Source organism: Carassius auratus, chromosome 3 (assembly GCF_003368295.1).
Source record: "Carassius auratus strain Wakin chromosome 3, ASM336829v1, whole genome shotgun sequence".
Classification (NCBI taxonomy): Eukaryota; Metazoa; Chordata; class Actinopteri; order Cypriniformes; family Cyprinidae; genus Carassius; species Carassius auratus.
This window is the reverse complement of record NC_039245.1, coordinates 22,049,055-22,066,249: the sequence shown is the minus strand read 5'-3', so window position 1 is coordinate 22,066,249 and position 17,195 is coordinate 22,049,055. Positions and strand designations below refer to the sequence as shown.

Genomic DNA, 17,195 nt, shown 5'->3' with positions numbered 1-17,195 from the left:
GGCTCCAAAACAGCCGGCCAATCAATGAACAGAGGGTGGGCTGAGAGCCGTGATGTAATTGTGATTGTGAACTGCTATGTTCACTCTGGTATTTCGCTCGATGGTTTTGTTCTCGCAGCATTCCTGTGTTTTTGGTGGAAATTCGAGGTGGTCGAGGCGGCGAATAACACACATCATAACCAAATCTTATATGATTGGTTTATGGGTAACCAATGATTTTAAACTTCCGACAAGTTTCATGGTTGAGCACTAGACAGATTTTCTTCAGTAAATGACAAAATCAGGTCTACGTCTATGAAATTTCACTGCTAACTTACAAAGCTGTGTAATATAGTATTTAAGACTACCTGACAGATCTCAAAACACCGTACTACTTGCTGTGTCTCAATCACATGATGCTTGGCTCTTCCATGCACTGTACGAACATCTGCTGATGGAAAGACATTGTGTTACAGAGGTCCACAGCTGTGGGACTGCCTCACTGCCAATATGAAGAATCAGACACACTGCCAACATCTTGTTCATTATCTAGAACACAAACATTCCAGTTCAGTCAAGCATATAGCTAAAGTAGCTCATGCAGATATGTACATGCTACCATTTTTACCTGAGGGCATCAAGCTCAATTGCTCAAACTCAAGAGTTTGGGATGCCAATAGACTTGCTGTTTACTCACGTTCAGTAAAGTCTGGTTGTGGCGTCTGGACGGGCGGCTCTCCACCACTCAGTCTCTTTTAAGAGAACCACACCATCTAATTTGCCTTAATGCATAAATGCTCTTTCTGATTCTGAAATACTAATGAATCTTCTCCTCTGCATCTCCTGCATTGATGTGTGCATGTTAGGAATGCATATTTGTGCACGCTTTCATGGGATGAAGTAGGCGGAACTATACTTAACGTTTGATTTTCTCACGCTCGTTCACACATCACTATTTATCTTACAAGTTACAAATTACTGATTAGTATAATCATTCCGTCTTTTGGCCAGAATGTAAGGCAGTAATCACATATATCCCAGTAATCCCAAAAAGCACTGTGGCAAGCTGAGAAAAATCCATCCATCCATCTGTCTGTCTATCTATCTATCTATCTATGGGCAGGTCATAGTCTGAGACTAGACATATATGTCTCTCAAACAAAAGTACAGTCCTTTCTGACCAGCTCTTACTTGCAATGCTTATGAATAACTTTAATGTGCAAAAGACCTAACCCTGAAAGAAAATGTGGAAACAAGTCAGAACATTGCATTTTTAATATGCCAAGGATGGCTTTCATCTTTTTCCGATTTGAATGTGCCTGTAATTATGTGGTACATAATGAAAGAGTCCACTTTTTTCTTTCCTCCTTTTTCTTAAAAAAAAAGCTTTTAAGCTAAGTTTTAAGCTTTGAATGTTTCGATTTGTCCCCAGTGGATCAGTGTCCTGGTATGTGCAGGATCTTGGCTGGGGACGTGCTCTCCAGGGGGATGACATCACAGGGATGCCCTGGAGCTGTTGGTTTTGCATTGCTATTAAATTAAAAGTCTCACAATGAGCATCTGTGGGAAAACCTATTTAAAACACACAAAATACGAACACAAACACCCAAATGCAAATAATTCAGCAGACGTATGGCACAGAGATCTCTAACTGGCCTTCTGCTCTCACACGATTAAGTCTGACAACAGCTGTATGGGTAATAAACCCTTCCATGAATCATCACATTTACCACAGCCCAAATTAAGATGATGGAACATTATACATGGTGAAATCATTCATGTGTGATGCATCTATGCATAGTTGCTGTGTGACTCAATCAAATCAAACAACAAGTGTTTTCCAAAACAAAGTATAATATAAAAAAATAAAATAAAAACATAAAAAATAATTATATTACTGACATAAAATAACAAAATAAAACAAAAATATAAAGAATTTTCATTTTGTTAAACAATGTACTAAAATAAAAATAATAAAAAACTACATAGACATAATAAAAACTAATAAAAAAAATATATTAATAAAAATGATAAGAGTGTCTTAATGATAATAAGATAACACTGTTTCAAACACAGAGTATTTGAAACAGTACCAATATAAACTGGACTAAGATGCTGAATTAGTTTGACCAATAGCATGCAGGCATGGTACATAATTTACATAATTGAATTAAAGGGTGCCAGAAGGTGGGATCTAGAATATGTATGATCTATAGAGAACAGACAGATAGACAGATTGTATGATGACTGTAGACAGCATGTCAAAAAAGAAAAATAAAGCCAAATCCCAGATATTTTAGGCTATTTGGAAATCCTGGCCAGGACATGTCCATGAAAAAGAGTGTGTATGGACATGGTCACCCTGATGTTGGACGGAGACAGCAAGGCAGTTCACTAGGCTTTGGAGCAGAACCATAATGTGATAAATCAATAAGAACATGTCAGTTTTAATGCTGCAGGAAACCAACTTTTTGTCAATATGTGTCCTTTGATCCTCCTGTTTAGTGTGTAATTAGTCGTGGGTGTGTGTATGAATGATGGTCCAAACCACAAAAATGAAAGAGGTGAAGAATAAAAGGAAGAAGTTTTGTTCACAGTGGCTGTCAAGAAGACAAACAAGAAGCCAAAAGGAAGAACTATGGGACCAGAGCTGGACAATGACACCCACACATCTCTCCCTTCCCAAGCCTGTAAAGCCGTCTCTGGTTCCCTCGCTCAGGTCTGGAGTCTGGGCCTGACCCTGTGTGAAAGTCTGCAGCCCACATTCCATCACTGAACCGCTGGCCACCCCGCGCTGGGAATCAGGCGGAGACGGAGGAAGAGAAAGAGACAAACAGGCAGCGAGGCAGAGCCGTGTCTCATGCTAAAGTTCTCTTCATTTATTTTTATCTGTCCCTCTGCACTGCTCTTCCCTGACCCAGATGAACACAAGATGATAAAAATGCATAATGGAGTAGGAGAATACAAAAAAGCGAAGGAAAATTGAAATAGAAAACAGAATAGCAAACAGAAAAAAAGAGAATAGAACAGAGCAAAGTGAACAAAACAATACAAAACAGAATATATCTGAAGAAAACGAGCAGAACAGATCATATAGAATACAACAAACAATTACAATAGAATAGAAACAGAATAGAACAAATACAATAGATTAGAACAGAATAGAACGCAGAGTAGAACAGAAAAGGTTGAGCGTCATCAATCTCCATTAAATTCACAATAAATCTAACAGATACTACAGTAATGCAAAGTTTCACCTGTGTGATGTTTGGCTCCTCAACATCAGGAATGTTTTATCTAAATGATGAGCAGGCCAACCCAAAAATCAATTTTCTCCTTCAATGGGAATTCTGTCTGATAGTAATAAATCATCAATCCATTATATCTCCTCAACGAGCCTTGTGATTAGAGATATCATTCATGTATGTGGTTCAGGAAGAGTTACGAACCAAACTTTACTAGTACTTAGAGGTTTGTTCAAAACACCAACCCAACCTTGCCTTAGGAATCACCATGTATAAGCAAGGAATAAACAGGTGGATTCATGGGAGCACAGGTCAAGGAACAAGAGGCATCCAAATGAAGGTTTAGAGCTCCACTTCACTCAACAGCCTGATGATATTAGTTCTGCAACTTTAATGGAGAATGAGAAGGAAAAACGAGAGCGGCACTGAAAATATGAGCACATACACGGACGGGAAAAGAGCCCCCTCCAGACTTCACAACATCTTCATAAATGTGGAGTTAATCAAAATATTGTTCAAAGATCTGGCAGAGAATGAGAAGAATGCTGAATCAGCACCACGAGGGCTTTCAGAAATGTAAATGTGCTCTTTGGTGTTGACAGCACAGAGCGAGATTGTCAGCTAACTCAATAGAGGATAGAGAAAACGAGCAGAAACAAACTTACATGCACACTATATTCAATATATAATAGGACTCCACTGCAAACTCCCTTACAATGTCATAATTCAATATTCACACAATTCAGAGTTTAAGCTTCATGATACTGATCCTAATTAAGTATGTTTCTAACAATAGGGGTTGTCTGAAAACGACTCTGGGGCTCTCACGCATGACATAAAGCTCGGTTTGATTGATTTAGAAGGTGTGGAGAGAGTCAGATCAATATGAAATCAAGCAGGATACCACAAATTAGATTTCCAAAAGTACTGGAAATCCAAACTCCTCAGGGAGCCTTGGGCAGAACCAAAGGAGAGCCATTCTCCTCTAGTGAGAAAGTACTTAAAAGACTGTTAATGTGGTTACCAAAAAGGTAGGATTGTTCTTTAACAGCTGTAATGAACCAACAGTCATTTCTACACATACCTCTGTAATAATGAAGAAATCATCTCCAGGCTCTCCCTGCACTACGATCTTCTCTCCATCTTCAGACTGCACAGGCTCCAGGGCATCGGCCACAGTCAGCCTCTCCCACTTATCAAGGGATTCTGCAGGACACAAGCCAAACATTTTAAATCAGATTTTCCTTTTCAGATCTTAAGGGGCATGAACAGTTTCAACGCTTGAACTCAGAATTCAAGTTCAACAATAATAATAATAACAATGTTATTAGGGGAGTGTGAAAATTTGGGGAAAGAGTGAATCAATTTAATTTACAATTCATAGGTTTACATTTTAATTCAGGAACAATTTGATTTAATCCAATTCACAATGAGGTAAGTGTATTCATATGATTATGTAAATACTTCTCACAATGTGTCTTAAGAAAAAAAAAAACTAAGACTATTTAAACTATTTAAAGGGACAGATCACCCAAAACACAAAATTCTGTCATCAATATATTTTTTTTCCATACTGTGTTTCCCACAGTCTACAAAATATCTTCGTTTGTGTTAATTAGAAGAAAGAAACAACTTGGGGATGACTAAATGATGACAGAATTTTCATTTTTGGGTGAACTATTCTTTTAAGATTGCACACAGAAACCTGAACGTAAACACATTAAGGGCCCTATTTTAACGATCTAAGTGCATGGTCTAAAGAGCACGGTGCATGTTCACTCAGGGGTTTCCAAATCCACTTTTGCAGGTATAACGACAGGAAAAATGGTCTGCGCTCCTGGCGCATGGACTAAAAGCATTGTTCTTATTCTCCAAATGAGTAATGGGTGTGTTTTGGGGCATAGCATGCAATAAACTAATCAGAGTCTCATCTCCCATTCCCTTTAAGAGAGAGTTACTTCTCATGCCTTGGTGGATTTGCTATTTAAATGGCAGAATTTTAACCGAACGCATCTTCAGAGAGCAGACAGAGCTGCCTAATTTTGATACATGCAAAGACTATCCCTTATGACATGTATGACATTTTTATATTTATGTAGCCTACACAATAATATTATTTTACACTGTAATCCTTTCATTTTTTATATTTGGCTTGATTGTGTGATGCTGCACACCCCTGTGTGTAATAAGCAAAGTGAACACGCATCGTGGATCCGCCCAGAGGTGAATTTTTTACTAACATGCTCTTTAAATAACAAAAAATATATATATTGGGCCATAGACTAGGTTTGAGTTGGTCTATGTTCTATGGTCTAGTTCCTGAAAAAGCAAGGCACCAACAATGCGCCTGAACACACCTCTTTTTTAGACCAGCACACCCATGGGTGAAAATGCATTTGCTATTTAAACAATGCTGGATCCCATTTTTATCGTATTTCATCTTATAGAAAATAGCTGTGATTTTAACGCAAATAAACAAATAAAAAAATTATAATAAAAATTTAAATGTAATATTTGGGCCTATTTATTATTGGCATGTGCATGAGGATGCAAATGATAGTGTGCTACATCTCCATTAATTTGTGCATGCAAGTAAATGATTATTTATATATTTTAAAATATTGAACAATACTTTCCCAAATCACAACTCATTCGATTTTTAGCATCTTAAATCAATTCTTGACCGAAGCAATAACTCACGATCCAAAAATGTTTCAAAATCTATGTGTATGGATCAGCGGCATTCGTGATAAATGCATTGGGAAAACGAGTGATTCATAACACCTCTAGATGTTATAAATCTGAAAATACTAAAACATCATGGTGCAAACAAAGCAGCAATGCACTGAAATAAAAGGCATAGAAGTTAAAATGAGAACTTGTTGAATATCCATCTAACCAAAAGTAACAAACAGCTGTAGAGACCACTGAAAGACCTTTGTGTGTGTGTGTGTGTGTGTACAACGAGCATCTGGTGGTCCTTGAGCAAGCAGTGGGTGTGTCATCAGAGACTCCGACTAATGCTTTAATAAATAAACCGACTAATCAGAAAGACACCCAGGCTTATCACAAAACTTCCTGCAGAATGTGAGGACTGCACCTCGACCTAGAAGAGCTTCTGTTGCTCGTGGAAAAAAGAAACCACCAAAGCCATCATTCAATACCCACCCCATTCCACAAACCCTTCCCACCTTCCAGCATCCATCACACAGGCGTACCACACACGACCGTGACCACACTCATACCCTCTGGACTTCTGCAGAGCCACTCCATCCTCCAGCTGCAAACAATAATGAACGCCTCTGCCCTTCACTGTTTGCTCTCTCTGTCATTCTTCATTTCCCAACATCCCAATGGAGGACAGTAACGGACAATTATTCTCATATAGTGTTAACGATGAAAAAGTTAAAAAGGGGTGACCGGTCATGTGTGTGGCTGAGGTGGGTGTTTGTGTTGGGGCCGGTCTGTCTGCATGCCCCAGACTAATGGTCACTTTATCAGGCTGGCTAAGACATCCTCACGCCTGGGCAGAGGTCCACCTGCTTCAGTCGTAACATGAGCCGTTAGTGAGGGAAAAAACAACATTGCATGCTTCAGCTAAGAAAAAGAGTGTGTATGCTGGTGTCTATGTTAGCACCGTACTCTTTTAGGATATTGTAATGTAATATACAAAAACACACAATGAAGGCAAAAACAAAATTATTTTGATTTAATAATATTTTAAATATTTAAATATAATATTTAATTATTACATTTTTATTTACATGCACCAATATGACAATAAAAATATATTTGCTTATCATTGCTTTTTTTAAATGAGAACAAGACAGAATATACAATTTCAATTAATATTTAATAATATTAAATATATTAATATATAATCTTTAATTATTAAATTTTAATTGTACAAAAAAAATTGTAATTCAATACATATTGTAATATTTGAAAGTTTTTTTTTCTTAAGTTTTAAGTTTTAATCTTAATGCATTAAAAAATATATTTTTAATATGAATAATTAAGGTATGTTTTCCAAAAAAAATTTAACCAAAGAATAAATTATTTTTATTTATTAATATATATATAAAATATTTAATTATTACATGGTTTATTTACATGCTCCAACATGACAATAAAAATAAACATTTGCTTATTATTGTTTATTTTTCCTATTTATAATGAAGACAAGACAATATTTTATATATATATATATATATATATATATATATATATATATATATATATATATATATATATATATATATATATATAATTTTGTTATTAAAATATATTGTATATAATATTACATTCATAAATATAATATTAAATATTAAATAATATTAAATATTTTATATTTAATAAGTATTTTTTATTTATATATATAAATATGACATACTGAAATATTTGCTTTATATACCTCTGGGAACAGTTTGGATGTTGAGTCAGTGAAACATCCTAGTTGGGTAAACTTCTATAGAAATGAATGGTAGAATCAGAGAACACTCTCATACTCACAAATGAAAAAAAATGTAAATAAAAAAAACAATCAATTGAACTTTGCTTATGTTTATATCACCAGCCACGTCAAAATGATTACATTATGAATAATATATTCAGCATCTGCCAGCCATTATTATGAATGATTGTTAGCACATTGTTAAGTGGTTTTTCAGGGTGTTCTTTATGATTTTTAAGTGACTGCTTACTAGTCAAAATCATAAAACCACCTCAAAATCAGTCAACATAAAAATTCATATTTTTTAAAAGCTTTTTTGTTAATGTGTAAGAAATCAAAAGTGTCAAGACCTTACAAACCATCGTAAAACACTCCAAGACTTCACTAAACAGTGCCGATTTCACCGCAATCTCAAAGAAATCTTGCGCAAACAAAAACATGCCCCCCTGAAAGGCGATGAAGACGGCGAGAGAGCGAGAGAGCTGGTCGTTTGAAGACAGGCCGTGACAGGGCTGTGAAACGGAGAACACACAGAAAAAGAAAACCAGAGGAAACCGAGAGGAGGAGTGTGTTTGTTCAGCTATTTAATAACCTCATTTAGAACGACGAGTGACCTCAGGGTGCTGAAGGACGAGGGGTCACCGCAGATCTGACCGTCTTAATGTTCATCTCTCTCGCTCCTCTTTGTCTCTCTCACCAAACAAAACCACTGCACGTCGGGGTAGAACTGGCATTTTGTGTAACAGCTTTGTCTGTCAATCAAAGCTACATTCTTAGAAATAAGGGTTCTTTAAAACCAGCACCCACTCTTCAAAATTAAGGTTCCAAAGCGATGCCATAGAAGAACCATTTATGATTCCCAAAAGAACACAGTCAACAGTTATTTTTGTAAGTGTAAAGAACTTTTTTTTATTTTATTTTTTTATCTAAAGAACCTTCTTCTACTATAAAGAAACTTTTGTACCATGACAGTTTCCATGGATGTTGAAGGTTCTTCAGGGAACCACAGATGTTAATAAAGAACCTTTACTTTTAAAAAGTGTAGAACCTTCAGCTTCCACAGAACCACTTTTTGGAAATTTACTATGAATTTCCAAAAGAATATCGTAGACCAACTTTTTTTCTGTGTACTAGAGGTTTTCAGATTATTTAAACCCCACAGGCCTCATTCATAAAACATGTGCAGCTAATTTATGTGTAAATCAAGCATAAACCCATGCTTTTATTAATTAAACAAATTACTTTAACAAATGAGACTTGTAAAATGTTATCAGTACAGTACACAAATTTGAGTTGCATTTAATGCAAAAAAAACAATTTTCGCTGACTATTTTTCCCCATGTACACAAGGTATTTGTGTTTAATGCAACAATTTACTTTAGAATGGTTTTACAGATCGAAATGGTTTGACTGGACTCTACTTAAGCTCTCATTACTTACCAAGTATAGACACCTTACTGAGGAACTCTTCATACATCTTCCTCTTCCTCAACGTGCTTCCCTAGAAAAACATTGAAGAAGCAGTCAGAAGACACATGGAGGACATCAGGTAACAGAATCTGCTGGCCTCTAATCAATCTCTACGGGACAAGAATAAGAAACACGGCGCTGAGAACAATGCCGGGGGACTTTCCTCAAACACTCTGCTGAAGAAGAACTATAAACATCCAGATTAAAGGAAAGTTTGGGCTTTGTGCCTAGTCTTGTCTGTTTCGGCTCCGTCTCGCTCTTATACACAGAAATGCATTAAGTGGAGACGGTCTCGTAGGAGAGAAAAATCACAAAAGAACATCGTATTGTCTCAATTGTTTCTTCAAGACAGGAATGAGATAAATGGAGGAGAAGAGGAGACATATTTTTTAGTTTTGACTCATCTCATGTGGCTTGCTCAGATTTTTATTTCTCTTACTGCATGTCAACAATTGTGTCATCTGAGTCCATTTAATTTTATGAGTAAAAATTAAAAAATGGACTGTAAAACTTTCTTAATTATACCAACTTCAAATCAGAGACAACGAAACGAATATACGCAAATGTCCAGTCACTGAGTGACGGTGAAGCTCTTCTCTCTTATGAGGTCAGTGACCTCTCCACCCCTGGTGTTTGAGAAGAAGATACAAAAACATCAGAACATCTAAGACGCATGACATTGTGATCTACAGCGCTCCGCCAAGTGCTGGTCAAGCTTAATGGATTAGTTCACCCACATTTCCTAAATAAACAGTATTTATTTTCTACAGACAGACTCTGCGGAGCTTGAATATGTGTCGGTGGGGATCTCTTTACTGGAGCAAATGAGAAAGACCATGCGTATATAATGTGAACTGAAGCACTTCTGATGGCACATTCTATTTTAATTTATGTTTACATCTCTACTCAAGTAACTGACCAAATACACTGTGTTTTCCTTGTAAGTTAGTCTGGGCAATGCATTGAATAATTACAATATATTGGGTATTATTAATTGGAAAACGAGGGGTGATTGTAGTTTTTTTTTTTATGAATAATTAAAAAATAAATTAATATATTTAAATGAATAATATACAGTATAGCTAAAAAAATGATTTATCATTATATCTTCTATTACAATCATTATAAATTAAATTGTACAATCATAAAAAAAAGCATAAAAATTCTCATTCATGTAAAAAATATAATTAAATACATATTTTTCTAAAATAATTTCAATGAATGGCTGGAAAATATTCAGATTATTTTTCTATAAAGTCCAGTTATATTTGCACACACATTATGATGCACAGCGTCAATATTTTATGCACACTCTGGACATATGAATATGACACATTTTATAAACAGCGTTATGAATTACTGACTCTAATTGACTGCAGCTACGCACACAATAATTTATTGGTTTAATTAAGAGCAACTCAGCATAGCTGAAATCTGACAGAACGCAGTATGTGTGTGTGTGTTTGTGTGTGTGTGTGTGTGTGTATTAAGAGAATAATTCAGCTTGAAAAGTCTGTGTCTGCATATGAAAGTGGGGAAGACACTAAAGAGAAAGAAAAAAACAAACGATGGCCTGACAGAAAATTCTAAACTGTTTCCTTGTCAGGTTCTGTGGAGTTCAGTTTCCACGGAAGCTTGCAGGCCATTAGAAATATTCATTTATTCATTCCCACAACACACACAAATACACACTCTTCAAACACAAACACTGCTAGAGATTACGCCGCTGAGAGAGACAGTAAGGACTAATTTAAAGAATGCCAAAGGGTGGAAAGTTTAGTCAAAAGTTTCAATCTGGAATGTCATGCTTCTCATCTGAGTGGATGGAGGGAGGCCGCGTCATTTAAAGGGACAGTTCACCCAAAAAGGACAATTCTGAGATTTCTGATGTTATTTAGTAAGTGTGTGAGTGTGTTATTACCATGAGGATGCGTCGGTAGCTGTCTCTGTCTATTCCCCACAGTTTCATGTCAGTCTTGGCTTTGACAGTAGCAGCTCGAGGAGTTCCATATATCAGGGCTAACTCTCCAAAACTACCACCCTCTCCAATACTAGTCACCCATTCACCGTTCACATACACCTGCAGAGGGAAAGACCATTGCTTATTTTTGTATAATGCACATTAATTGCATAATTTGCATAATTCGTATGGTTAATTGAACAAAACAGCATTTACAACACAATTGACTTCCACAATACTTCTGAATGAAACAGAAAAATCTTTGGGAATTAGTGACTGGTTTTATCCATTGGGCCATTTTTAGGAGTATTACGATTTTCGGCACAACTAAGCATATACCAAGATTGCCAAAATTCTTGATTCTACTTCAATGTAAAATAAAATCTAAATTGCATTAATAATGCAATGTAATGTAATATGATAATATAATTTATTGAAAAAAATTTTTTTTTGAAGTGCATTTATTATCATGACATGTATATTGTCATGACTGTAATGGTACCTTCACACATTTCTTGTGAAATTCACCTTTTACATTTTGAATAATATTATAAAAATGAATACTGTGTCCATCACTCTTGTTTCATATCAGTGATAGTCAAGGGCATTCATAGTCAGACAGGTGATCTGATAACACACTCGCTCCTTCTATCTTCTCAACCTGGTTGGATCCTCTAAGGTGTCTTACGAGGAATTAGATAACACCTTAAGACTCTTTCCCCAGTTTTGTCTTCCCTTTTGGCATAACCGTAAGATGCTACCAATATCTCAGTTAATCTGTGTGTCCGCATGTGGTTTTCAACAGCCACACACAGAGAAGCATTTTCCACAGAGGCTGGTTAGGTTTCACCTGTGGACACACAATCCAGTCGTTGAATTTATGAGGAGAGATAACAAAAGAAAGCTAACACATGGGGCAGAAATAAATGCTCATCTTCTGTCCAGCCTGGGCCGGGCGGCCTGCCAGCCATCTCAAACACATTCCACGGGTATCTCTTCTCTTCAGACCGGCCACTGGAACAGGTTTGGGTCACAGCCTCCTTAGAGACGGCCAACATGTCACTCAAGGTGAGAAAGTGGGCTTACTATTCTTGCAATAAGCCCACTGTCACATATTAGAGGGATAGTGCACCCAAAAATTTAATTTCTGTCATAATTTACCCACTCTCAAGTTTTTCCAGACCTATGAGAGTTTCTTTCTTCTGTTGAACACAAAAGAAGATTTCTGATGAACGTTGGTAACCAAACAAGTTGCTGGTAGCCATTGACTTCTAAAGAATTTTGTTTTTCTATACTATGGAAGTCAATGGCTGCCAGCAACTTGTTTGGTTACCAACATTCTTCAAAATATCTTTGTGTGTGTGTGTTTGTGTGTGTGTGTGTGTGTGTGTGTGTGTGTGTGTTTAGCAGAAGTTTGGAATTCATACAGGGGTCTGGAACAACTTGAGGGTGAGTAAATGATGATAAATGTTTGGGTTAACTATTCCTTCAGTCATATATTACTTTAAGTGACAGAAAGTGCCTGTTTTCTTCATGAGAGTGTGTGCGTGTTAATGAATTCCAACTTTCCCGATTAGCATGCAGTACGACGTGCTCCAAAGTCACAGCAGATTTATCCTTTCTGCTAATGAGAGACATTACCGTCGTCTTCGAGATGCATTCCAGCACGTTTGCGTATGTCTGAGAGGTTTATGGAGCTGTGTCTTCTCACTTATACACATGAGAAGATGGGTTAATCTCTGTATTTTGCCTGTTTTTGACAGCATTAGCATGGTGTACGGTGGACTGAGCGAGCAGGGCTCTGCTGGTCTCTGTCCCAAGAGCTTGATACGCCGCAGTCTGATGTGGCAGTGACCCAGCGCTGACTCAACGTGCCCTCAGAGCCCATCCAGAGCAGAGGAGAAATATTAGTACTGATATATCACACATACACAAGACTGTGTATAACATAATTAATACTGAGATCAGCAGGGTTTTCTTGATCTTGTAAAATAAAATAAAGCTTGACGAATTATGTAGACATACTCTAAAATCTCAGAAATTGTCAATGTTATGATGTCAAGCATGAGCACATTAACATATGATTGCTCACATTTATGCTCTACTGTTTTTTTCAAGGAAATAAGCACTTTTATTCAGCAAGGATGCATTAAATTGATTAAAAGTCACATATATATTTTATTCATATTCATGTACATTTACTATTCATTATTTAGCAACTTGGTAAATTTGCCGTTAGTTGTTTTTACATGTAATGAGATAATTTATATATCTTCAATGTACACTAGCAAAAACAGTCTGTTTAAATGGTCGTAGAGGGCGTGGAAAATGGTCATAACAACTAAACCATGACTGTTTTCAGTTCGAGAAGCCCTGACTGCAATTATTAATGGACTCTTGGGGGAAAATGAAATGCTAGAATAGATTGGAAAAGGCCCCTGTAAACTAAACAATCCTGTTTACCACTAACTGGAAATTATTTCAGATTCCCAGGGTGATAAACACAACTTCTGAGAGAACGAAAAAAGAAATGCATTTACAAAGAAAATCTATTTTAAAGCTTCTTATCTTCTCTTTAAAACAAAACATGGGAAGTGGATTCTCAGTGGAGATAATAACACATCATTTCACTTGAACTTTATCCATGGCCCATCCATTTTGGGAAGATAAAACAATGGCAGTAAGAGGTCCAGGTTCTTTTTTTTCTTTTTCTTTTTTTCGTAGTGTTCTAAACAGTGGGTAAGATTTTTATCATACAGCACAGATCTACTATTAGATGTCACCCAAACTGGGTGAATGTCACAAAAAAAAGCCCAGGTAACATTTCAATCCACTCCAAGTCAATAGGGAAAACGCAATTTAACTTTGCATTAAGGAAATTGGTACACAACAGTCGTTAGTGTATTGATTTTTCATTATTATTGCAGTATTGCAGATGTCGACATGTTCTTTGCTTTCTTAGGCCTTAATGAAGTTGGCTTGATGAGTTTATCTTAATAAGTTTCATGTACGACAGCATACGTGTGGGTTTGGCTGTAGAAACAGGTATGAAATACTGAACTCACGTCAACTTCTCCTTGATCAATCACATAGAAGTTGTCCCCTTCATCTCCTAAAAACGAAAAAAGAGAAAAGTGAGTTTGCTCCAATCAGGAAAAAGACTACCGATAAATAGCAATATTTCCTTCTTCCTTTTGCTTGTTTTTCTGCTCAGTTGTGAAAATCCGTTTAAAACACTGAACATACACTACTATTTCAAAGTTTGGGGTCGCTAAGATTTTAAGTCTCACCAAAAAATACTGAACCCAAACTTTTGAATGGTTGACTGTAAAGTTTAAATGCATTTCTATATATGCTAAAAGTCAATTTTTGCAATCCTTTAAGCATGCATTAGCATCTACAAGAACGAAAATAGCCTAAAAGCCACCAAACTCCAATTTTCTTTTCATGGGGCCTTTAAATCCAAGATAGAAAGGAGGAAAAGATAAATAATGTCGTCTAATTCCCAGATTCCATCTCTTCCCGACTCCCCGTTTCCCAAGAACACACAAGAGTCGTGCGTATCAAAGATAAAAGATGGCACACCACTTTAAAACCATCAGCACCTCCCAGAGCAGTGCCATCTAAATGATTCCCAGGCTCCATCTTCTGCAGCCCATTTGAGAGATTTTAATGGATGGCTGGGTGTGCCAGAAGCCAACATTTCCAAGTTAAAGGCCACAGGTTACATACAGGATTTCTGTAGGTTCAGAGGCTCTTTGATGTCTGAGTGTGTGTTGAAATTGGTGTTTGGGATCCTGGTAGCGAGCGTGTGTGTTTGCGCATGCCGAAGAGTTAAAAGCGCCCGTGAGCCGTACGCTGCTGAGTTCACGCGGGTTCACGGGGCTAATTAACACCGAACACACTAAGCGCTCATAAATCACACAAGCAATTCATCTTAACACACTCACCGGTCACTAGTGGCTAACACACCGTTTCTCTCTCTCTCTTTCAACCCGTTCAGCTCATTTTTCTTAGTATTGTTCCTGTCTTCCTGTCTTTTATCACCTCTGCTCTGAAGTTTCTGTTTTTTGGCTAACACATCCTTGAGTCACAGAGTGCAGTCAAATATTTGACGAGAACAAAAACACACACATGCACACTTCTACACACACACAAACAAAACTTTGCACATTCCTAGATCTATTTTATGGGCAATCTGCCCGTGTTAGATAAATGCTTCGAAACTCTGGTTGAAGAATTGCATTGCACAGAGAGTATGTAAGACGTGCATGCAGTTCATTGTTCCCTATCACTTTATGGACTCCACATGAAACCAAAAAAGAGCTCATTGTTTGACTGTAGAAAAAACCCTCATCACCCACCATTCCTTCTAACAAAACTAAAGCAATCTGCAATGCATTTGTACACTTAGTATCAGCACTTAGTTTGGACTTTGTGGTTGTTCTTCCATAGCTCAACGTGAGGGTGTCATCATTCAGCCTTGTCTTCTCCTAAAATTGCTTAGTGTGACTGTTGGCACAGGCCTTAATGTGGACAGAATAGGATAGAGAGCATTGTTCTCTGTTTGGCTTTATATTCTAGTATTCTAAATACAGTTGAGATCTTTTCTGGAGACACATTTCTGGGGTCTTTCTCTTCTGGAGAAACAACAGGAGATTCCAGCTACCGTCTCCGTATGCTTTGAGATACTTCAGTCTTTCCGCTTCCAAATCAGTGTAGGGATCTCACTTTTGATAATTTGGTAACATTTACTGTATGTGTGAAATTAAAAGGTTTTTCCACACTTTACCTTGCTGGATTACTGTCTCTCCCGCGATGTGTGTGACCGGGAACATGGCATCAAATATGTCACTGGGAGGAAAAAAGAGATACATTAGATTAATCTCTCATTCAATCATTGGAAATTAAAAAATAGAAGTAAACCATATAGGTAATATAGGTGTCAGCTTTTTGACTGGAAAAACAAATACCAAATGCACGCTCTAGTCACAGAGCTCAAGTGCAACACGACCATGTTAAGGGTGCTGCATCACACCCTTCACCCCACGTTTTCACCGTAAAAAACACATGTGTTGAACATACAAAAGACAACAAACTAACAGTAAATGCTCATACTCTGATCGTTACGAGACACACACCCTCAAACAAGAAACAAAACCACACAACAGTGTCTGTGTGAAAGCAAAGAGTGTCGTAAGTGTTACAAGTTTATGACCCTGATAATGCCCTTCCACATGAGCCCTGACTCCAGTCCCACAATACACCTCTCTGCTTACTGCTGCCGGTGTTAGGCAGTGTTTATTCACTGCTGCTGCTGTCTGTGCCTCAGTAGCTGTATTTATGTTATGTTTGCATGATAAATATGTAAATAGGTTTGACATCTCAAGGCGTACAAATTGAGGAACTAATTATGACTGTGACAAAAAAAAGTGGAAGATGAGCAACAACCAATCATATTTGACACTGTAAAAAAATATTTTTTGAAGTTGCAAATAAAACAAAAATTATTGGGGTACGTTTTACAAGAAAATATTCTTTTTACATTAGTCAGTTCAATGTTACCTGCTTCTTTGTCATTATTTGTGAAATCGTCCTGAGTAAAAATCATTTCAAAGTAAATCCTACACTAGCTTAAATTTGTATACTCTCATTTATTTATTTTCATATTATTTGAAGTTTTATTAATTTTACCATGCGTTCTTCTAATTTTTATTATTTTAAATATTTTTATTTAGTCATTTAAGCACGTAAGCTTAAAACATTTCAGCTAGATGCTAAGGCAACATTTATATTTTTCTGCTTAAGTTTTTTATCTAATGTTTCACCTAATGCGTTGTGCTGCTACTCTAGCTTTTATTGTTTTTTAATAGTTCTATTTAGCTTTAATGTACTTAAATAATTAATGAGTTAGTTAGTTTTACTTATTTTACTTCAGCTTAAACTATTTTATTTCAATTATTTGCAAAGGCAACATTTATACATTTCTAAGGATTTTAAGCTTCGGTTTATCATCTAATATTTACATTTTATTTAGCTTCAGCTCTTTTCTAATTAGTAAAAACATTTTTTTTTGTTTTTGTTTTGA

The 17,195-nt window shown here is 36.5% G+C and overlaps 1 protein-coding gene across 2 annotated transcripts in view; it reads right to left on the bottom strand.

The window, feature by feature from the left end:
* prkar1b (protein kinase, cAMP-dependent, regulatory, type I, beta) overlaps nt 1-17,195 on the bottom strand; it is a 48,591-nt gene that overhangs the window by 4,323 nt on the left and 27,073 nt on the right. For both annotated transcript variants that reach the window (XM_026214535.1, XM_026214527.1), the window contains exons 5-9: nt 15,900-15,961; nt 14,173-14,219; nt 11,069-11,227; nt 9,118-9,178; nt 4,309-4,430 (exon numbers count right to left, since the gene is read on the bottom strand). In XM_026214535.1, coding sequence (XP_026070320.1) covers nt 4,309-4,430; nt 9,118-9,178; nt 11,069-11,227; nt 14,173-14,219; nt 15,900-15,961 — 451 coding nt within the window. The remainder of the gene's footprint in view (nt 1-4,308; nt 4,431-9,117; nt 9,179-11,068; nt 11,228-14,172; nt 14,220-15,899; nt 15,962-17,195) is intronic.